The sequence below is a fragment of the Sorex araneus genome, chromosome 5 (genome assembly GCF_027595985.1).
Source record: "Sorex araneus isolate mSorAra2 chromosome 5, mSorAra2.pri, whole genome shotgun sequence".
Taxonomy (NCBI): domain Eukaryota; kingdom Metazoa; phylum Chordata; class Mammalia; order Eulipotyphla; family Soricidae; genus Sorex; species Sorex araneus.
This window is the reverse complement of record NC_073306.1, coordinates 85,198,597-85,221,843: the sequence shown is the minus strand read 5'-3', so window position 1 is coordinate 85,221,843 and position 23,247 is coordinate 85,198,597. Positions and strand designations below refer to the sequence as shown.

The window sequence follows — 23,247 nt, the reverse complement described above, 5'->3', positions numbered from 1 at the left end:
GCTCCCCGAGGCAGGAGGCACATGTCCGTCCCCCCGCGCCCCTTGGGCTGGGGTGCAGCAGGGAGCCACGGTGGCTGCTCCTGACCCCTGGCTCGGACCCTTCTTGGACTCCTTCAGTCCAGTCTGCACTGAGGGTCCCTGCAAGGCCCTGCGGTCAAGCGGCTAAGGAGGGGCCCATCTCCACCTGGCCCTGCCCAGCTCTCGGGCATAAACTGACGGGTGCAGGCTGAGAAAACAGGGCAGGGGTGAAGCATTTTGACCCTGCCAGGCACCACTGGGTGGTCCAAAACCCAAAGAGAAAATATTCATTCCTTGGGGAGATGGGGCGGGGGGGCCACACTCAGCGCTCAGGACTTACCCTGGCTCTGACAGCACCTGGGGGGCCTTAGGTGGTACCAGGGAGCAAACGGAGTCAGCTGCTTGCCAGACACGGGCCTCACCTCGCTCCTATCTCTCTGGCCCTAATACGCTAATTATTTCTTGATTGTTTTCTTTTTTATTTTGTTTAGGTAGGTTTGGTTTTCGAGCACGACAGCAGTGTTGGGGAAACTCCCAGAGGTGCCGGGGGTCAAAGCTGGGCCTTCCGCACTCGAAGCACGTGCTGATCCCCGAGCTCACTCCCTGCCCGTCCTCTTGTCAATTCCAAAGCTGGTGAATGCAGCTTGGGACCACGTCCCCTCTTCTCTGCTCCTCCCAGCCAAAGGGCACGCCAAGTCCCTGTGAATAGACAGCGGGGACCTGGACACTCTCCGACCCCGCTCAGCTCGTCTCCCCCGTCTTCCTTTTTCTTTTCTTTTCTTTTCTTTTCTTTTTTTTTTTTGCTTTTTGGGTCACACCCGGCGATGCACAGGGGTTACTCCTGGCTCTGCACTCAGGAATTACTCCTGGCGGTGCTGGGGGCAGGGGGGGGCAGGGGGGAACCATGTGGGATGCTGGGATTCGAACCCGGGTCGGCTGCGTGCAAGGCAAACACCTACCCGCTGTGCTATCGCTCCAGCCCCTCCCCTGTCTTCCTGCCTCCTGCTTCCCTGCCGGGCCTCGGGCAGGCGTGCGCAGGGCTTGGTTTACCTATACCAAACGACTCGGCACAGTGCATTGAGCTGACAGCCACTGCCTCATCCATAGGGTGTCTGGGCCTGGGCCTGGGCACTCGGTGCTCTTATTTGCTAGAAATGTACCTCCTGGCCCCTCCCTTTAACCCCCTACCCCTCACCCATCTCTGTTCCTCATATCGGTTCCCTTTTCCAGAGTTTACACATATCAGTGAGCACATATAATATTTGCTCTGTCTGACTAAGAAGGCTCTTAGCCTTCAAAGCCCTTGGGACCAGAGAGGTAGAACAGCAGGGAGAGTGTTGGCCTTGTACACAGCTGACCTGGGTTCAACCCTGCATCCCACAGGGACCCTGTGCCCCAATAGGAGTGATCCCTGAGCACAGTGACGAGTCAGCCCTGAGCACCCCTGGGCATGTCTCACCCCATAAAAGAGAGAGAGAGGGAGAGAGAGAGAGAGGGGGAGAGAGAGAGAGAGAGAGAGAGAGAGAGAGAGAGAGAGAGAGAGAGAGAGAGAGAGAAAGTTCCACCCATGTTGTTGGGTAGGGTAGGGTTTGCTCCGCTCTTTATGACTGAGTAATATTCCACCTCGCACTTCTGCATCCGGTCACCTGTCCGCAGACAGGTGGGGCGTCTCTGTGTCTCCTATCCGGAGCCTGCAGCTGAGAACACGAGGGCGAGCAGCTTCTCACGCTGGCATTTTGCTTCCCTTGGATTTTTTCCCAGAAGTGGAATCGCTGGATCATATGGTAATTCTATTTTTAATGTTTTGAGGATCCTCACATTGTTTTCCAAAGTGGCGACACCAGCGGGGAGCCCCACCCGCTCCCCTTTCATGCGAGCTTCTCTGCCCTTTGACCAAGACCCTCCTGCCTGCCCCCCAGAGCTCTGCAGCCGGCCCCGTCTCCCCCAGGCGGCTTCACCCCATCTGGCCCTACTGTCCCCCCAGCCTTCCTGGCCCGCGTCTCGGGGAGTCCTTGCGGGCCTTGGCCCTCAGCCCTTGGCCGCCAGGGCAGGGAGCAGCGCCCGCTTATCTCCCCAGCCGATCGCAAACCCGCTTAAGGCAGAGGCCTCGCCAAGCCTCCGTGCCTGGCCCGAGCAGGCCTCCGATAGCTGCTGCGGAATGAATCAGCCTCTGTCCAGGCCTCGGGAGGTGGAGAATGGCTGCTATTTCCAGCTGCTCCAGGAAGACGAATGCCGCCCTGTCCGCTGCCCTCCCACACCCCCACCGCCCTGGGCCCTGCTCTGCCTCCACGTCAGTGAGGTCTCCAGCACATTCTAGCAGGAGGCAGCGGGGAGAGCCTTGAAGGGCGACCTTCTTCCCTGCTCTCACACGCTGAGGCCCTGGCAGGGGCGGGTGTGAGGGAAGCCTCCCCAGCCCCTTCCCTATCCCGGCAAACTGCCCCAAGCTGCTGAGCTCCGCCGGGGGCTGCCCTGACCTGACAGTGGCCCCCCGCCACCACTGCTGGTCCCGGCGTGTGGCTGTGGCCAGGAGCATGGCTCCGCCAGGCGTGTCTCCGGGAGCCACCGGGAGGGGCATGAGGCTGAGCCGTAACTCTTGGATGACAGCCCGGCAGGGAACACTGCGACAGTGAAGCTGCCACACCAGGATCTGCTTCAGCCCTGCCCTCCACTGCGGGTGGGGAGGCAGGCGGACCCCACAGCCCCCCGCACAGTCCTGCACCACAGCATGAGGGGGCGGGGGCAGAGATCTGGGACCATACGAGGCTCGGGGTCCTGAATCTCTTTTTTCCATATATGTCCATATTGGTTTTAGGTTTGGGGGCCACAGATCACAGACTAAGTTTATGGGGGGCATCAGGTGCACAAGCTTCCCACCAGTGGTGCTCATGGCTCACTCCTGGCTCTGTGCTCAGGGCTCACTCCCAGCTCTGTGCTCAGATTGCACTCCTGGCTCTGTGCTCAGGGCTCACTCCTGGATCTATACTCAGGGATCACTGGCAGTTTTAGGAACTGTATGAGGTGCTGGAGCTCAAAGTACTATCAGCTGTATGCAAGGCAAGTGGCTTATATTATATTGTATTATATTATATGTCAAGTGCCCTCTCCAAAAAAATTTTTGTAATGACATAATCACAACTGAGAGGTCCCAGGAATCTCCTGACCACATAAGCACATGTTCCCTTCCTCCCAGAAGCTTTGACAAGCTGTGGGTTCAAAGAAGTGGGAACCCACCTACGAATTGTCCTGAACTCTTTCATTCAAAGGAAACCCAAGCCCAGGGCCCCTTTTTCCTGATCAGGGAGAATTTCAGAGAACTGGATCAGCAATGATTTCTCTGCTCTTCAGCACAGAAACATTCATGGGGTGGAAAGATGGGACAGCAGGAAAGGCACTTGCCTTGCATGTAGTTGACCTCTGGCACCCTGCATGGTCTCCTGAGCTCACTGGGAGTAACCAGGTGTGCCCCACCCAAAAACAGCCAGGAAAAACCTACCACACTCATGCTGAACAGAAAGTTAACACTACCAGGAATGTCTTGGAGGGAGAAGGCAAGGGCTGCATTCCAGCAGGAGGCAGCAGAAAGAGGCCCCCACACCTCCACTCCCCAGACGTCGCACAGAACTTTTCACCCACCCCAGGCCCGGTCAATTCACTGGGATTTAGAATCCGTCTAAACTCCTCCTTAACCTTTCGCCTCTTGCCCCTCGCCAGTGACTGGCTCTGCGGGGCCAGCCACAGGGTGAGCCGCAGCTCAGGGGCAGAGCTCCTGGCAGCACACAGGCGTGGGTGCAGCCTGGCCCGGCCCCTTGACAACATGCATGCGCAGGCCCAGGGCTTGGCGGCGTTGTCTGGGGCTCCGAGGGCTGGTCCTCGCTGAGAACTCCCGCCTGCAGCCGCGGAGCCTCACTGAGAACCTCCCTGAATGGATCAAATGCTGAGTGGCCCCATGCCAGCCCTGGGGGGCCTGGGCAGGGGCTGCTCCATTTGCACAGTGCCCGCTCCCCAGAGCCCAGCGTCGAGGGCGGGGAAGGGGGAGAGGGGGCGTGTCAGGGAGAGAGGCCAGGAGAGAGCACTGTGGAAGGGGACTTGCTCACTTACTTTAATTCCCTCAAAGCTTTAAGATGTGTCACCAGTTGACATTCACAAAACAGGTAAGAGGAGTGCCCTTTCCACCCAGAGAGGTCAGAACTGACCCCTTGGCTGTTGGCAGTGTCATGTCTGAGATGACCATGGGAGATGGGCAGGGGGTCAGCGGCTCCCTTCCTGGACTGAGGCAAGATGGTGAGAAGGGAGGGACCGAGCAACTCAGTCCTGCAAACACCGTCCTTGCAGCCAGGTGCCGCTCCTGGCCTCTCTCCCTGTTTTCCTCCGAATAACCCCAAGCATCCTTTCGCATTACAGAGCCCTGGGTGCAGCCAGAGATCCCAGATCACTGGTTGAATCTGTTTAACATATAAAAAAAAAACTGCATCTGAGGGAGATGTAGCTGGGCCAGGGGCTGGGCTGTGGGGATACAGCAGGCCGGAGGCTCCTTGTGCCCCTGGGAGGCTGGTGGGTAGAGAGAAGCCTGGAGCTGGCCCAGGTACATGATTCTCCCTGGGTGCCCTCCCATCTCTCAGCTGCCTGTGCTGATGGATTTCTTATAGCCCTGATTCTCGCAGAAGCTTCTTGACAGGCGGGCCTCAGCCACCCACACTGAGGTGTGTGGTTTCCCGGGTAACGTAACGCCCATCCTGGAACCAGTAGGTGGGGTGGGGAGGGAGCTAAGGACCCTCTGCCCAGCAGGCACCCGGAGTCCTCCTCTGACCCCAGTCAGGGTTCAGGACACCCCGACCCTCCTAGGCTCCTGACGTCGAGAAGCTTCTGGAGGACCAGGCAGGAAGGCATTTGCCTGGAGCCAGCAGAACCCGACAGGCTGACTTCCGAGCTCGTGTGGTCGGGGACTCTCCCGGGAGGCCAGGGCGAGTCTGAGGGGGCCTGGGGCCGCGGTTCTCGCACCTGTTCACAGACGGCACACGCCCTGTCGAGAAATGCCACACAGTGCAGTTCTAAGTGACAAAACAGGAAGTGGGTGGGGGCAGCTGAGAAGCAGCAGAACGGCCTGGGCCAGGGGAGCCTGACCAGAGCACAAGGGGTTAAACCCAAGTGTTTAAATATTTAGCAAACAGAAGCAAAATGTCACACGGGGACTGCCCGCCTGGCGTGGTAACCATGGCAATCCAGGGCCGGCGGCAGAGCAGAGCCGGAGTGAGAGGGGCTGGATCAGAGCCAGGGGGCGACCCCGCCAGCTCTCTGGTGGCCGCCAACCCCCTGGCACTCGGGCACACATGCACAGGACAGAAGCCAGGGCTGCTTTTCCTTTATTTAGACCACAGCCGGGGGCACTTGGGGTCTCGGAGGTCGCACCTGAAGGTGCTCGTGTGGTGCTGGTGATGGAATCCAGCTTCCCGTGCTAAGCCTGAGCTGAACCCACCGACCACGCCGTGGCCCCCGGGACCCACTGACCACACCATGGCTCCCGAGACCCACACTGACCACGCTGTGGCTCCAGTGAGAGCTACCCCATAGACTTCAAAGACATTCTGTCTCTTCCCTAGAGTAAGGGGACCCAGATTGTCCTACCTACCTACCTAACACACACACACACACACACACACACACATGTTCACACCAAATACCTGCTCTAGGATGCACCCTCTACTCCGATTCCTCAGCCTGTGCCCCCCGCCAAGTTCTTAATTTTTTTTTTTTTGCTTTTTGGGTCACACCCGGCAATGCACAGGGGTTATTCCTGGCTCATGCACTCAGGAATTACTCCTGGCGGTGCTCAGGGGACCATATGGGATGCTGGGATTCGAACCCGGGTCGGCCGCGTGCAAGGTAAACGCCCTACCCGCTGTGCTATCACTCCAGCCCCTCCCCGCCAAGTTCTTACAAGACCAGAGACCGTCTCTGCAGTCGGCTCCAAGGGCTGCCTGTTCCGCCCGGAGCGGGGCCTCCTGGGAATCTTTCCCAGCTAAAACCTGAAAGTCACAGAGGTGAAGCTGGGCAGGTCTGATGGTTGATGCGAAAACACTCCAAAAAAGACCGAGCACTAGACAAGCCGAGGTGCCACCGGGGCGCCAACGTGGCTGCTAAGGCGTCAGCCTCCGACTCTCTGTCTTGGAAGTGGGTGTTGGGGGGTCTGACGAGGACTGCAGGGTCCTTGAAGCCAAGCACCCCCTGCTGCCTCCCTTCCTTCCTTCCCACCTGCCCAGAGGGCCATCGGGGGGTGCAGGCACCCCACTAATGGCCCAGCCGTCCCCTGGGACATGCATCTCCCCACCCCACCTAGGTTGTGGTCTGTCCATCAGAGCTGGACCTCCTCCTGCAGAGGCGGCCGTCCCTCGGAAGTCGCCTCCCTGACCAGAAGCCCCTTCAGTCCTGAAATCAGCCCAGGTGCTGGACTTCTGTGCCAACACACAGGCTCGGGTGCTGGCTCCTCACCACCAGCCAGGTGCCCATGGCACAGCTGTCTGGGGGCTGTATGGGGTCTCCCAGTTCTGTCCAGCTCACAGGAGGCAAGCTTCTGCCACGGGCTCCTCAGGGCTACGCAGGGAAGCTCAAGTCCATTTGCCAACTGGGCAGAGACGCCCTAGGAAATGCCCCCCGAGCCCCTCGGGCAGGCAGCTGCCCCAGCCCCGCCCTCTTCTCCTCTCTGTGAGCCCAGACTCGCCAGGGCTCGGCCACAGCTACTCCCGTGACACCTGTCCTGCATCTGTGGCCACTCAGACCCACGTGCGTCCCCCGTCCCAGTGCCCAGGCCAGGTCCAGGGTGCGGGAGCTTCAGAGGCAGCAGAGACAGGTCTGTCACATCTGGATTCCCAGTACCTGACACAAAGCAGGCCTGAAACCGAGGCCGCCCTTTCTCTCCAGGAGAGCTGGGGCTGCCCTGTCCACCCCCACACAGGACCCCCCTCAGGGGTGACAGCCCTGAGTGTCTGCACCAGAGAGTCCCATGGCAGTGACCCCTGTGGCAGTCGGTGCCTGTGGCAGCCAAGCCTCCCCAGGCAATGGGCCCCATGGCAGGGACCCTTGCGTAGTGACCCTGTGTAGTGACCCCATGTAGACCCTCATGTCAGGGATCCCCATGGCAATCAACAAACTACAGCAGTGACCCCCGTGTAGTGACCCCAGGGCAGCCACTCCACATCTGAGACCCCTCGTGGCAGTGACCCCGCCTCCCCCGTGTCAGCGACCCCTGGAGCGACCCTGCCTGGCAGCCAGTCATATGAACACGGGCGGGTGCTCTGGGGACCTACGGGACCATCATGCCCTGGTGGTGAGCCTGATTGAAACAGAGCAGCCACTTGGCTATAATTTATGTCCTATAATTTGAAGTAATTTCCCTGTCAGCTGAGAACTCTGCTGGTATTTAATAAAAATATCCACTTACATACCTAATAAATTAAAAGCCTCCCCTTTCATTGGTCCCCTATGCTTCACATCCATGAGGCTGATAGCCCGTATCCTCGCACTGTCATTAACCTTCTATCAAGTCTGAAATAGACTTGCCAGCTCCTGGGCGGCCAACCTCAGATCTTAAGCGACTCGGTGCCCCCGCCCACCCCCGCATAAGAGTGGGGCGTGTCTGGGCCAGAGAAAAAGGACAGTGGGGAGGGGGCTTGTCTCAAGCACAGCCAACCCCGGGCTTGATCCCTGGCACCACATCCAATGCCTCAGGACCTCTAGGAGTGGCCCCTGAGCACAGAGCCAGGAGTCAGCCCTGAGCACCATTGGGTGTAAAACAAAAACAAACAAATAAATAGAGTGGGGGGAGCATGTCAGGGCCAAAGAAAAGCCCCCCGGGCAGAGTGCAGGCTTGTCTGAGGACACGGCAGTCCCCAGAGTGAGCCCTGAGCACAGAATAGGTAGCCCATCCCCCCTTGCTGGATGTGGCCTCAAGACAACAGCAGAATGGGCTCATGGGTCTGACCCGTGGGTGGGCTGACGCCTCTGGGTGACATGGCGCGGTGCAAACGGGAATGGGTTTTCTCCGAAGTTCCCCTCCACAGACCAGACAGGAGAGAGCAGACCAGGAGGACTCGGGCTCCCGTGTTCTCTGCACCTCCCACCTGCCCGGGTGCTTCTCCCTGCTCTCCTGCTGACCCCGTCCTTTCTTCTCTCCTTCCTCAGGCCCTCCAGACAGTGGGTCACATGGGTGACTGCCCCTCCGGTGATTGTGCAAAGGACCAGTGCATGGTCTGTAGGGACTCCCAGACCAGCCCTTTCTGGCCTGGCTCCGGCATGGCCTCCCCAGTCTCCTCTGCCCCCTGATTGCCCCACACCTTGGCAACCCCCCTTCCTCCTCCAGGGATGCACCTCCAGGGAGACCGCCGACCCACACACACCGCAGACCTGAAGCTCACCATGTCCTAAAGGGACCAGGTCACTCCCCTCCCAGGTTCAGTCGAGCAAAGCTGTTCACATCCCGAACAACCCAGAGAGGTGGTTCCCTCACACACACCCCATCCCAGGTTGTCCACTGGGCCTGACATCTCTCCGGCCAGCCCCGCCTCCCACCCTGTCTTTGTCTTGCCCTGGTTCAAGGGGTCGCTGCCCCCCCTTTTCCTCCCCAGCACCATGATCACATGCTCTGGCTTCCCTTCCTACAGCCCAAGTTGGTCCTTGACCATTTTCCTTGCTGCAGAGGGAGTGCCACGTGCCCACCCTCTCTCCCCAGCTCCATTCCATCCCAACCCACCGCTGCCTTCCCAGGGGCAGCTGTCCTCCCACCCACCTACCCGGGGGGACTACCCCCTGCCCACCCTGCCCTTCTCCAGGCACCTGCAGTTCTGTCTCAGACACTCGTTTTCCATTTCTGCCTGAGCTACCCTTCCCATCTGCTCAGCAAACACGAGCTCTGTCATTGGGGCCAGAGCGATAGTGCAGTGGGTAGGGCATTGCCTTGCATGCTGCTAACCCAGGTTCGATCCCCACACCCCAGAGAGTCCCTTGAGCCTGCCAGGAGTGATCCTTGGGTGCAGAGCCAGGAGTCACCCCTGAGCATCGCTGGGCGTGGTCAAAAAACCCAAAAACAACATGCTCTGTTAATGCATCTCATTGGATCTGCACAATCCTTTGAAGCGAGTATTCTCATCAGCCTCATACTGCAAAGAAAGAAAAGCAATTATAAGAGAGATTAAGTAACTTGCTAAAGGACACCAAATGGACATGACAAAGATCATGATGTGAAGCTGAGTCAGGAGACTGTAATGCCCGTGTCCTCAGCCTCCTGCCTTCCTGCCTTCCGGGATGACAGCAGGACATTCATTAGAGCCAGAGAATCAATGACGGCTGGCAGCTCCCTGGAGAAGCACAGGGACTTTGGGATCTCAAGCACAGACAGGGCCCAGCTCCAGCTCTACAGAGAAGCCCACATCAAGCACAGAGGGAGAGGAAGGGAATGATGGAAGGATGGATGGAGGAATAAAGAAGCAGATTGAATGAAAGGATGGATGGGTGAATGGATGGGTGGATGGGCGGATGGACCAACAATTGGAATGATGGATGGATGGGTGGATAGATGGATGGATGAGGATCTGGGCAACCAAGAGTGTGGGAGGGAAGATTCTGGGGAGCAGTGGTGAGCCAGGTGTTTTGTGTGTTGATTGTGTCCACGCAGGTGGCATCCACACTGTGAGCCGGCTGCAGGGGTTGCACCCATCTGGGAGTTCTTGGGATTATCAGGCCCCGGGGGTAGAAGGTCACACTAAGGGAGTGCGGGTTTTCCAAAGCTTTGGTAAATAAACAAAATGTACTGGCTGTTGTTTTCATTTCATTCCTATTTTTTAATTTTTTAATTTAGACCTTAGGTGACGTGGTACAATGGTGTTAATGTTCATGGCTCTGAGGTTCACCGTTATTGTCCCCACCACCACCGAGGCACCTGTGAGCCTCCACCACCGTCCCTGTCACCTCTGGTCCAACCTTCAGCCCCACCATGCACCCACTGCTCCTCAATCCGTTCATACGGATTCTCTCCATAAGGTCTGGCTGAGGTAACAGAAGTCCAGCTTCTGAGTTTGCCCCACGCTGCAAACTGTCCAGCCATCCTCACTGCCATAGCACCCCCTTCACGGACAAGAAGTGACCAGGGCTGTGGGACCTCCGGGGTGCTGCCCTCAGTGGGAGGCAGACTCTAGGAGCGCAGATGACCCTCAGGACGGACAGCTCCCTTTGTCTGTCTGTCTGTCTCTGGCTGGGCACAGAGCTCTATGGAGGGGATGAGGCACGTCTGTAGCCCTTGACAACGGCTAAGCCTGAAGCCCCACAACCAGAAACCAGAGCTTGGCTGGGAGTGACCTGATTATGTCTCTGAATTCTCCTTTTAAAAACACAAGCTGTCCAACTCACACATTAGGACAATGTTCTAGAAGCTCCCTCCCGCCTTGTATGAGCACTGGGCCAGGCCTGGGGCTGAGGGGAGGGGGGTGGCAGATGGAAAGACATGGTCAGTCCCTCAGACATTTAGCTGAATGACCAGCAAGTCATTTGGATGAGGAAGGTGGCGGCCACACCCCTAACACAAGCCCCTGACATGAGCCCACGGAGGGGCTGGGTCATCCCCGAGTCCAGCTGCACAGCACAGAATAGGAAGAGGGCGTCAGAGTCTTGCTTCTGAATAAGTTGAGTTAACCCCTCCCTCCACACTCAGGAGCCTCAGCAAACCCATCACACACTCACACTCACCCAGACATACACACTCGTACACTCACACACTCTCACTCATACTCACTCACACACTCACACACACTCACATACTCACACATTCACACACACTGACACACACATACACACTCACACACACACTCACACACTCACATACACACTCACTCACACTCACCCACACATACACACTCAAACACTCACACACACTCACATACTCACACATTCACACACACTGACACACACTCATACACACTGACACACACACATACACTCACACACTCACATACACACTCACTCACACTCACCCACACATACACACTCAAACACTCACACACTCTCTCACACTCACTCACACATTCACACACACTGACACACACTCATACACACTGACACACACACATTCACTCACACACTCACATATACACTCACTCACACTCACACATACACACTCAAACACTCACACACTCTCTCACACTCACTCACACATTCACACACACACACACTCACACACTCACATACACACTCACTCACACTCACCCACACATACACACTCAAACACTCACACACACTCACATACTCACACATTCACACACACTGACACACACTCATACACACTGACACACACACATACACTCACACACTCACATACACACTCACTCACACTCACCCACACATACACACTCAAACACTCACACACTCTCTCACACTCACACATTCACACACACTGACACACACTCATACACACTGACACACACACATTCACTCACACACTCACATATACACTCACTCACACTCACACATACACACTCAAACACTCACACACTCTCTCACACTCACTCACACATTCACACACACTCACACACTCACATACACACTCTCATACACACACACACACACACACACACACACACACCATCCAGGTAGCCAAATCAAACAAGCACAAAATTAGGGCCTTAGGGCGCTGGGTCAACAGATAAGAAAACAGGCGACAGAGCTGAGCTGATGATCGAGTCAGCTGGGGAAGGCGGATGGCAGAGGCTGGCATCGTGCATCCGGAATGCAGACTGCAAACCCTCCTCTGTCACCTCCGCCGGGTCCTGGACGTGCAGGTGAACGAGGACGTGCACCCAGAGGAGCAGCAGGAAGGCCATGGGAGGTGCCGGGGGCAAGCGTCGGTGCCCGGCCCGCATTTGTGCCCCAGCACAGCAGAAGCCACTTGCTGGGGAGTGGGAGGCGTGGGAGCACCAGGGCACAGCTCTTCCTGCAGGCCTGGACGGGCGCCAGGGCCGGCCACAGCAGGAAGGAGGCCCAGCCGCCTGCCGGGAGCGCCGGGTGTGACGGGGGCCATCTGCTGGGCCGGCTCGCACAGGACGAGGCCCAGCTGCGCACAGGGGGCAGAGGGGACAGGAAAGGCTTCAATCTTCTCTCTCCCGTGACAGCCGCCTCAACGCGGGCTGCTCTCCGTCCTCTCGGGCGCGGCCGCACAGGCAGGAGCTCCCACCCGCCCACAGGGAGCCTGTCCCCACAAGCCATGGCTGGCCCGGGGTCACTCACCAAGCAGGGTTAGTGCCTGCCCCCCTCACCCTGTCCCCTCTCACCCAGGGACGCCTCTCTGCCACCCGGAGCCTGGGCAAACAGGGCCCTGAGCTCACGCCTGGCAGCTGCCCCCTCCACAACTGCAGGCCCCAGGGCGGGAACAAGGGCCCAAGAGAACAGAGGGGCGCGCTATCTTCACCCCCCGGACTGGACAGGGCCCAGCCTCAGGGAGCAAACTCCCGGCCACACCACCGCTCCCGCCAGCTGGCTCAGAGCTTCCACTCTGCCTTTGTGCTCTGTCCCCTGTGAGACCCCCCGCTCAGTGGAGGTGACATCAAGTAACCTCAGCTCCCTTCAGAGGACACGGGGCCCGAGGCAGGTGAAGGGGACTGGCGTGACTCTGCTCCTAAGAGGCTTCACAGCTCCCCCGCCTGTGCCCCGGCTCCTCGCTGGGGCTGACGGACGTGGGTCCGGGTAGAAACACATCACTTTCTCCAGGCCAGGCTCCACGGGGGAAGCCACTTTGGGTGTCGGAGACACGGCGTCCAGGCACGCACACCCCAGCGTAGTACCTGGGCCGAGTCGGACCTTGCAGCAGCAGCAGCCATACCATCTGGATCCTTCTCTGTCCTGTCATCCCTGCGGCCCCCAAGAATGCAGTGCCCTTCTCTGGGAGGAGCCCTCCCAGCCCGCCAGTGCAGTCACACCTCCAAAACACAGTGACCTGAGACACCACCACCACAGCCAGTTCATGGGAGGGTCAGCTCATGGCAGGTCAGACGTCCACGGCAGAGAGGACCAGAGATTCACGGCCAAGCAAACCCAAAAAGGCCAAGTCTAGAGCTGAACACAGGTCCAGAAGCGGGACCCCCAACAACACAATCACGTTGGCCTCCACAAGCCCCCCCCCCCGCCCCTGTGGAGATGATAATGCCACAGTCCTACGGCCACAACGCAGACTCACAATCCACTCCTGCCCCATGAGGCTCTCAACCAGGAGACACCCCACCTCAGGCACCTGCAAACAGCAGCCAGAGGCCGGAGGAGAGTGTGGCGAGGGGTATGTATATGGTGTGTTATGTGTGTGGTATGTGGTGTGTGGTGTGTTTAAGGTGTGTGATGTAAATGGTGTGTGGTGTGTGTATGGTGTGTGGTGTGTGTGGTATGTGGTGTGTGGTGTGTATGGTGTGTGGTGTGTGGTATGTGGTGTGTGGTGTGTATGGTGTGTGGTGTGTATGGTATGTGGTGTGTGTGGTATGTGGTGTTTGGTGTGTGTATGGTGTGTGGTGTATGTGATGTGTGGTGTGTATGGTGTGTGGTGTGTGTGGTATGTGGTATGTGGTATGTGGTGTGTGATGTATATGGTGTGTGGTATGTATGGTGTAGTGGTGTGTGTGGTATGTGGTGTGTGGTGTGTATGGTGTGTGGTGTGTGTGGGTACCGCCCAGGGTGGAAGAGCGCACCGTGAGCAGGGCACCGTGGGGAGGCCGGGACACCTACCTGGACTTCACGTGTGTGGTAGGCGATGATCAGACCCAGAAGGATGATGGTGGACAGACTGATAAGGCATTTCAGGGCCAAGGAAAACATGGAATCCTGCAGGAGAAACAGAGAGAGGATCAGGGGGCTGCATCTCCCTTTCCTGTGAGCGCAGGCAAGCAGGGCAGGTGGGCTGGGCCCCGGGGGCGGCCAGGCAGGGACCCCTGGCTCGGCAGCACCCCAGCTCTGTTCCCAGGGTGGGACCGTGCTTGCACCTGGAAGGACGCCTGCCTGTGCGCAGTGAGCTGTGTGTGTCTCCACGGGAGGGGCCGGGCTGTTGGGAAAGGGGGTTCCGTGGCCCTGAGGCTCAGAACACGGCTCCTCGGGGTGCACGTTCCTAGGGTTGAGCATCAACACTGTGCCACCGGGGCTTATCCCTTCTCCCTCTCTCTTTTTTAATTGTATTGAATCACCGTGAGATAGTTCCGAGCTTTCATGTTTGGGTTACCGTCCCACAGTGACCAAACCCCCATCCCTCCACCAGTGCACACTCCCCACCCCCAATATCCCCAGTACACCCCCGTTCCCCTTCTCTTAACCCTCCTGAGCCAGGCGGTGCCTGAGGGCCGGGTCCTTGTGACAAAGCAGCTCCTCCAGCAACCAAAGCACCTGGCTCGGCCAAGGGCAAAAGGGAGGACAGAGGACGGTGACCGCACGGAAGGGGACTGAGCACAGAACAGAGAGGGTGAGGCTGGAAAAGGTCCCTGCTGAGGATGGAGGAGGGGGAGGGCCTCAGGGTCCCCAAGCTCCCAGCCCAGGCAGTGGCATGGGGCCCAGGAGACAGGCCTGGTCCCACCTACTGGCCACAGGACTCTGGGCCCACCTTTCAGGGCTCCGACATTAGTGCCCTGCTGAAAGGGGGCTGAACTCGTGAGGTCTCTGCTGCAGCCCTATAGATAGGGAAGCAGGAATCGTGGGGCGGTGGGGAGAGTGGTCAGTGCCCAAGTTCAAAGCTGAGCCTCTGAGCCTCGCCAGAGCACTGCCCGCAGCCCTCGGGCCCGCTCCACAGAGAGGAAAGAGTAGAAACAGAAGAACTTGTGGAAGCAGTCATGGAAGATTCCCCAAGGGAGCATGTGACAGATGACCCAGTGACACCTGCAGGAGAGCTGGGGACAAGGGCTGGAGACAGCAGAGTCCAAGAAAGCTCTCCGAGGTAGCAGGGCCAGACGCGCAGGGGTGCGGTCCAACACGGCGGCTTGCCTCCAGCCCCAACTTCCGAACATTCAAATGCTCTTAACCACCCTTTGCCAGCTGGGACCAGGGAAAGCCGGAACGTCATTGTACCTGGGGGCTGATGCTCAGTGCTCTGGCGCTCAGTGCTCATGGTTGGGGCCACTGGCAGAGAGTCGGGGAAAGCTAATGAATTGCTCGCTCATCCCCTCTTTATTTTGTCAGTGAAGCAAGATGGCTTTTACTGAATGAAACTTTCTTAGAAAGATACGAGGAGAGATGCAAGGGGAGAGGAGGAAAGAAATACATATTCAAGAGGAAAGATGAAGCTAGAAATAGGCAAGTGAGATACACATCCAAGAGCAAATATGGTGTGAAAAGCAAGCCTCTATTTTTTTTTTTTTTTGGACCACATCTGGTGGTGCTCAGGGCTGGCACCTGGATCTGCACTCAAAGATCAGGGACCACATGGGATGCCAGGGATCCAACCTGGGTCAGCCAAGTGCAAGGCAAGTACCCTCCCTGCTGTGCTATCCCGCCCCAGCCCCCATTCTCTCTCTCTTTTGTGGCCCTTTCAACCTCCCTCATCTCCGGAGACATCTCTCAGAGAGATCCACGCTGCAGGACGCTGTCCACAGAAGAGCCCACCCTGGCTCTGACACAAACGCAGATTCCACGTTGTAGGGCTCATCCAGCCCATCCCAAAGTGCCCAGACCCAGGTCTCCTTGACTCCCTGTCACACTCTACATTTCCTGAAGGCCACTCTGCCATCACCGGCTTAGCCTCCATGGATGGAGACACTCTCCATAAGGCGAAGAGATGACAGCCTCAGCCCTGGGAAGTCCGCAACCTTTGAAATTCCGTGTAATCCACCAACCAAGCGGAGGCCAAAGGCGTGACCCGGGGACTCACATCCTGTTTCTGGCTAACACGAGCTCCCTGCAGGCAGATAGATATCAACTCAGGACAGCTCACCATGCTTCTGAGCCAGAAACGACCATGACTTTCTTCTCCAGAGGGTCTGAAAGCATCTGGGGAGTATCAGCCTCCCCAGGGCGGAAGGGTCTGGGATCAGCTGCTCATTTCAACCTCTAATCGGTTTCTCTGGAGCAGAACTGAACTGAAACCAGATTCCCAGCCTGTGTGCATCATTCCCGGAGAAAGAGGGGATGGGAAAGGGGCCAGGTGCTGTGTCCTCTCCTTGGAGTGTTTTTTGCTTTGTTTGAAAGCTCAAAGATTTCCCACCTGGCGGCTTGCACTGGGCCGGTGTTGCAACCTGGGTCAGCGGCAGCTGGGTTAGGGAGACACCCTCAACTCCACAGATATACCCCCACCTTCCCCAGGTGCAACCATCAACCACATTGGTGGGCTTTATTTTATTTTTTTTTTTTTTGCTTTTTGGGTCACACCCAGCAATGCACAGGGGTCACTCCTGGCTCATGCACTCAGGAATCAACCCTGGCGGTGCTCAGGGGACCATATGGGATGCTGGGATTTGAACCCGAGTCGGCTGCGTGCAAGGCAAACGTCCTACCCGCTGTGCTATCACTCCAGCCCCTTTGGGGGGTTTTATTGAATGAAGGGCTGGGCAGGGGCTTGTTTTGTTTATGGGTCCTACAAGCTCAGGTCTTACTCCTGACTCTGCTTTGGGATCATTCCTGGCCGTGCTTGGGGGACCATGTGGGGCGTGTTGGCTACATGCAAGATCAAGCCCGTGTTGGCTACATGCAAGGCAAGCTCCTGTCCACTGGACTGTTTTTCCAGCCCCCTTCAACCACTTTGGTAACAGAAAACTTGCCAGAGAAGATTCACTGGCCTAGAATCAACAGCTATTGGTTAAATGAGGTTGGTTTGAGGGGGTGGGGAGCAGTTTGGTCGTTGGTTTGGGGGCCATTGTGGCGGTGTTCAAGGCCTACTCCTGGCTCTGTGCTCTGTACTCTTGGCGGGGCTCATGGGGCTATATGGGTGCTGGGGATCGAACCTGGGTGAAAGATGAGGTGCTTGCCAGGTGCAAAGCAAGCATCTCGTCATTGCGGCCTGAACGCCGATGAAGCCTGAAATTGGTGTGCTTCCTCGGAGTCAGCACCAACCCGGGGCTTTCAATCAGCTGTCAGAGCGCACACCGGTGTGGGGGCTGGAGCGTCGGGAGGCCCCCACCGGGATCTGCCCAGGCACCCACAGGAGGGGGGTGGTCATCCGTCAGCCCTCCTCCCCTCGCCTCAGAACATTTCCATAACAGAGTCATCATCCTGGGAACACGAGAACAATCAGAAATTATATCCCAAGCCAACCGGAGTCACTTTTTAAAGCCATTTTCCCCTACATGTCAAAAAAATATCAGAGTAGTTGAGTAAATTCAGAACACTCTGTAACCCTAGGAAACCTTTCTGTAGAGGACGTCTGAGGCTATAAGGAAAGGTTCATGGTACCCAGCACAAAGCCCGTGTACATGGAATGGGGTTCCAGTGACTTTACTTTTAAAATAATCTTTTAACATTTAAAAAAAAATGAAAAACTGATGCTTTGCCTGCGGGAAATGCAAGTTCTATCCCCAGCACTGCACAGTCCCCTGAACCCTGCCTGAAGTGACCCCTGAGCACATAGCCAGGAGTGAGCACCACAGGTGTGGCCCAGAAACCAAAACTCAAATAAACAAATAGAAAACTGGAAACATCTCAGACATCCCAAGGTACTAGGGCATTTTCTTAGAATAGCTTTTCTTTGTGTTTAACCCAAATTTCTACAATGAGAATTTAAGTTTTCTAGGGGACACCAGGACTATAGCCCACATCAGTGCTGGGGACATGAGGTGCTTCACACAAGGGCAAGGGACTGGGGTGCCAGGCATCAGACACAGGGCCTCACACGTGACAAACACGTGCTCGCCGCCCAGCCATTTCCCTGGTCCCAAGAATACCGCTTCTACAATGGAACTGCAAAAGATTGTGCTGCCGTGTGAAACAGGAATCCTGGCCTGTTTAGAGTCCGTGGAGACGCAGACAGGACCCGTGGCCCGGTGGCACACAGCCAGCGAGGGTGATCACAGGCCCGTATGCACCTTCCTGAAACACAGCGGAGTGGAGACTTCTCAGAACCACTCCGCCCACTCCAGCCCACCGCCAGGGCCGGGAGATGCTTAACAAGCGCTTGTTGAAATCACAAAAGAGCAGAACCTTGACTGTGAACCCAAGTTAGTGAGCGCCAGCTGCCCAGTCCCAGACTGGGCCTGGCCCCCAACTTTCTGGCCTCCCCTATTTTCCTGGCTCCACTTTCCGGGGACACTGAGAACCAAAGAGACAAAGGGACTTTTCCAAACCGCCTCAAGTGTGGCGTATGCAGGATTTCTCTCTACCCCACGCCTCCCCTCTGCACGTAGCTCCTGTCACACCAGGGGCCTGAGTGTGGAGGGGATGCCCAAGGGGCACAGGGGGGAGTCAGCCCAGGTCAGGGTTTTTCCTCTCGACTCTCAGGGGGATCACCAAGCACTGCCGTGGGCACCTAATGCACCCTCGACCGCTTCGAGCCTATTTCACAGAGCAGGCCACTGAGCCTGGGCGTCTTATATAATGTGTCCGGGGAGAAGCCCTGTGAGCAGCAGAATCGGAATCTGAAGCAGCCAGGCCTTCACTAAGTCCTGTGGCCCCCAGCCCCTCTGTGAGTCCCACTCCCAGGCTGCAGTGAGGCTCCCCAGAGCCGCTCCAAGCCCTTCCTCCCCCGAGGCCCCGCGCGTCACGCGGGATGGAGAGCTCCCGCGTCTGAGCCAGCCGTATCAATTGCTCTCCTGGCCTGCCTTGTAGCTCTCAGAATTGTAATGATTACAGTAGATCTTCCAGGAGACTTTGAAGTTCTAAATGTGTTTTCAGCTTTGAAACACTGAAAGTAGGCTTGCAGGCAGAGCCTTGGAAGGGCACAGGACCAACGAGAAATGCTCGCTTTAATCAAGGAGAGGTGGCAGGGGTTAGTGCCTGCCCAATCACACGATGTCCAGCAAGAGCACGTGTGCACATGAGTGCATGTGCATGTGTGTGCATGTGTGTGCATCTGCACGCAAGTGTACACATATATATGGCCCATTTGTGATTTTTGCCACTGGCTGGAGCCCACACGAGGGGACACGTTCCATGGTTCGCGTTTCCTGAATTAAGATCTGACATGCCTCTCTGACCTCGCTATCCTGTGTGCATTTGGGATGGGAAATAATCAATTTGAAAATCTTTTCTGTTGAGTAAGGTCAACTTTTCCTGCAATTTCATGGCCAGGCTCCAACAGAGATTGGTGTTCAGTATCAGCTTAATCCTGTGGCTGTGTGACGGGTGTCCTAATTAGACACTCTTGCTAATTAATGCTATGCAAATGCGAGCCAGCCCCACACCCGGGCAGGGAAGCCGATTCCGGGGGCCCATGTCTGAGAGGCACAGCTGTCCTCAACCTGGTGCCCCCCTCAGCACTGAGCCCCACAGCTCTCCCTCCTCACGCGGCTCCTCCTAGTCACCCTCCACCCTGCCTGCTCCTCCTCCCGCTCCACGGTCCGGCCGTCCAGGTGCCGCGCTGCTGCTCTGGGCATCTTCGGGGGCGTCCTCAGGGCCCATGCCCAGCCCTGGCCTGCCAGAAAATAGCCACCACGTCCTATTCTTAGTCACACACGGTCCAGAGCGCACTTACCCAGGCCCTCTTCGTTCTCGCCCTGTTCACCCTGAGAACAAGGGGAAACAGATGACTTGCCCGCAAGGGGTGGCCTGGACCCAAAACATCCCCTGAGAAAGGGCCAGTTCCTCCAGCCAGGCGCTTCAGCACCAGCCCGGCTCTCAGCCGGGCTCAGGGCCCTCGGCTTGAAAGACCTGCCTTTGGACAAGAGCCACACTCTGCTCCCCAGCCTTCCCCTCACCCCCACACCCATACAATGACTTTTGGACCAAATTATTCCTGATGTTCAGTTAAACCTCATGACCCAGGACCCAGTCACGGTACACGCAAGTGACAGGGACGTGCCAGTATCTCTTTCTCTTCCTTTCTCCTTTCCTCGAGTATGTGCTACAGGATGAAGCCGGCAGTAAGGAATGGTCAACAGTAGAGCCCCTTGATGCCCTCATGCCCTCCTCTCCCACACCAACACCACCAGAACCTTCCCAGACCCGCCAGGACAAGGGGAATGCCGAGAAAGATAGTACTATTGACGTGAATTCTGGGGGGCTGACAGGAAGAGATGGGAATTCAGGTCATGTCCTTACTGTGATGCCGACCTGTGACAGACCCTCTCTGGGCCTCAGTTTCCTTCTGGGCAAACCAGCTCTCATCAGGCCCTGCCCTCACCTCACTCACAGCTGCCAGAGGAGGAAGTGAAATCCAGCGAAAGCTCATTCCCTCCCTACACACCTCACAGCCCCACGCGCCTTCTCTAGATGCACAAGTGTCACACACAGCCTCTCAGCTGGACCACACCCAATATCACCATTTTAGGGTAGCAACAAACATTGTGTGTTTGGGTTGATTTGGGCGTCACATACACCCAGCGGTGCTCAGGGGGCTCTGGCAGACATCCACTCCTGCATGGCAGGCTCTCGCCCCCAGGGCAGCAGCTGTGACAAGATGCTCCCTGGGCATTTGACCCTGAGGGGTCACTCATGCATGCAGTCATGCCATCACACCTCTGCGTGTGGCCTCACACCCAAGCCCGCCTCTGCTCTCCCTGGCCTGTCCAGCCTGAGTCCCACCAGGCCGATGAAGGGGGCAGAGTAGTTCGGATGGGGGATGGGGCCCCCGCCTGCTAGGGGCTCCTGGAATGTGGGGGGTGGCAGCCAGCCCCTCCCATGGCTGGGGAGGACAGAGGGGCTTCCCCAGCTTGCAGAGGGGAAGGCTCTGTCCCCCACAGACTGCTCCCAGAGCGGAGCCAGCCCCCCACCCCCAGGTGCCAGGACCTGCTTCCTGAACCCACTGTGGGCTGCTGCCGCCCTCCTGGGGATCCAGGGCTCAGGCCCAGCCCCCTTTCCCCTGGAGAATTCCAGTGGCTTGGGGCGGGGAGGGCTCCACTAAACCATCTCCGCTCTTCTCTCTGTCCCACACCAGAGAAGAGCAGTAAGCCCGCTGACCAGGGCCAGGCTGGGTCCTGGCCTATGCCTCTGACCCAGGGAAAACTAATGTCTGGGGACACCCCATCAACACTGCCTCACCAGGGCACCCAGAGGCAACCCAGGGGCCACACGCTTGCATTCAGCACTGCTGCTGTGCCTTTGCTCTCAGCTGGAGGACGGAAGCTTCCAGAAGGACTGGATCTATCTGCTTGTCTGCCACGCGCTCCACAACTAGGACACTGTCCAGCACATAGTAGGTCAAGAAATATGGACTCTGTATTGAATATGGGTGCAGGGTGGTTGTTCTTTTTTGAACTTTGGCACCATACCCAGCAGTACCTGGTGACTGTTCCCCATGCTGGACGGGGGCAGGAGGGCCACTCCAGCTGGTGCTCAGGGGACCATGGGGAGCAGAGCAGGAAGCCAGATACCCTGCATGTCCAGATGCTTCCCCTGTAGGAGTCAGCGCCATGGTACAGCAGGTAGGGCATTTGCCTTGCATGCAGCTGACCCGGATTTGGTTTTCAGCACCCAGTATGGTCCCCAAGCACCGCCAGGAGTCACCCCTGAGCATAGAGGCAGGAGTAAGCCCTGAGCACTTCAGAGCTGCTCCCCTCCCCCCGCCAAAAAAAGCAAAAAGAATTGAGTCTCAAAGATCTTTGGACCAATTCACAGATCAATCCTGTTTTCAGAACTATGCCCCGCTGCCTTCTCCCTGGGGCCCAGGCCCCTCCACACCCGCCCACCATCATACCTCCACTGCTCTCTGGCAGAGCAGACCATGAAGAGCCCGAGGGCAGGGCCAGGGTCGACCTGTCCCTGCAACAGCCTGAAAGAACGGGCACAGAGCACCCCAGGCAGAAACGTCTGCAGAGAGAAGGAAGCCAGTGGCCAGAACAAAACTCATTAACCTACGCCGGCCAGAGGGCTCCTCACCTTTGGGCCCTCCCCATTGTCAGTCCCAGAGGAGAGGAGCCTATCGTCTGAGGGACCCGAAACCACTAGTCTCCAGGGCAGCAGTGGGCACCACGACCAAGACCCCAATCAAGAGGAAACGGTGCCCCCGGCCTCACGCTGTTGCTGTGCACTGCGCCCTGGCAAGGAAGGAAAAGGCGCTGGGGGAGACGGCACCCCCAAATACCACACCTGACAGCTCAGCCCTTATGGCCGCTGACATGACCCTAATGAAGGAGCCAGTTTCCCCCACGGGGTCTGAGCAGGTGGCGCCTGGCGGACGCTCCACCGCTCGCTGCTCTGGGATTCTTCTTCCTGCTCCGCACACAACGCGAGCCAAGACTCCGCAGGTTTCGGTCAAGCTTCTGATTACGCACCTGCTGCGCGCCAGGCCCCTGCAGGGTGCGGGGGCCAGACACACACAGGACAGGGGAAGGTCGCCGGAAGCAGGCCTGCTCCCCAGACGCCCGAGCAGAGTCCCAGCACCAGCTCCAGCGCGTGGCTCGGGAAGGGGAAGCACTGCCTCCGGTTGGGGGCTCTGCACGGAGGCAGAATGAGACCAGAGCGGGGGAGGGTGTGTCTCTGCACCCCACTGGGGAGTCTGGGGCAGGGGACCACAGTCCGTCTGTCCTGTGGGAACAGAATGCTTCAGCTGAATCAGGACAACCAAATACCCTCTCACGTGGAGCCTGGCCTTGGCCTGAATATTTCAGCCTGGGGAGCTGGCTCAGGGGCCGGAGCACGGCCCTGGGGCACCGCCAGGGTGGCTGGTGGCCCCAGAAGCACCACTGGATCCAAGCAGGACTCTCTGCACACTTGCACCCAAGCACCACTCACAGGGACAAGACCACCCGAAGCAGCCCCCGGAGCCCCTGAGGAGGCAGCCCCCTAGCCCCAAATAAAACATGTTAGTGATCCTATTGTGCAAATCAGGGATGAAAATGACCGTGCACGCCGTACCAGGCCATTTCAACGGGCCCAGCTCCATGGTCAACACAGCATGTGGCTGCAAAAAGCTCCTTGTCGACATTCACACGGCTCATGGTGATGCTTCCTAACCCGGGTGAGGACAGGCAGGAAAACAGCAACTCCCAGCCTAATTCCTCAGAGTCCTGGGGATTGGGGCGAGGGTGGGGGAGTGGGGGATAACTACCAAGATTCACCCACAGCAGAGCAGGACCACAGCAAGGCCAGTGGGGACACACAGAAGCTTGGCAGGGTCAATGAGTTTAATATATAACACTATATATA

General features: G+C 57.6%; 1 protein-coding gene across 1 annotated transcript in view; it reads right to left on the bottom strand.

Annotated features, from left to right (window-relative positions):
• Window positions 1-23,247, bottom strand: part of KCNN3 (potassium calcium-activated channel subfamily N member 3) — a 155,206-nt gene that overhangs the window by 94,674 nt on the left and 37,285 nt on the right. The window contains exon 2 of the mRNA XM_004619265.2: window positions 13,765-13,860. Coding sequence (XP_004619322.1) covers window positions 13,765-13,860 — 96 coding nt within the window. The remainder of the gene's footprint in view (window positions 1-13,764; window positions 13,861-23,247) is intronic.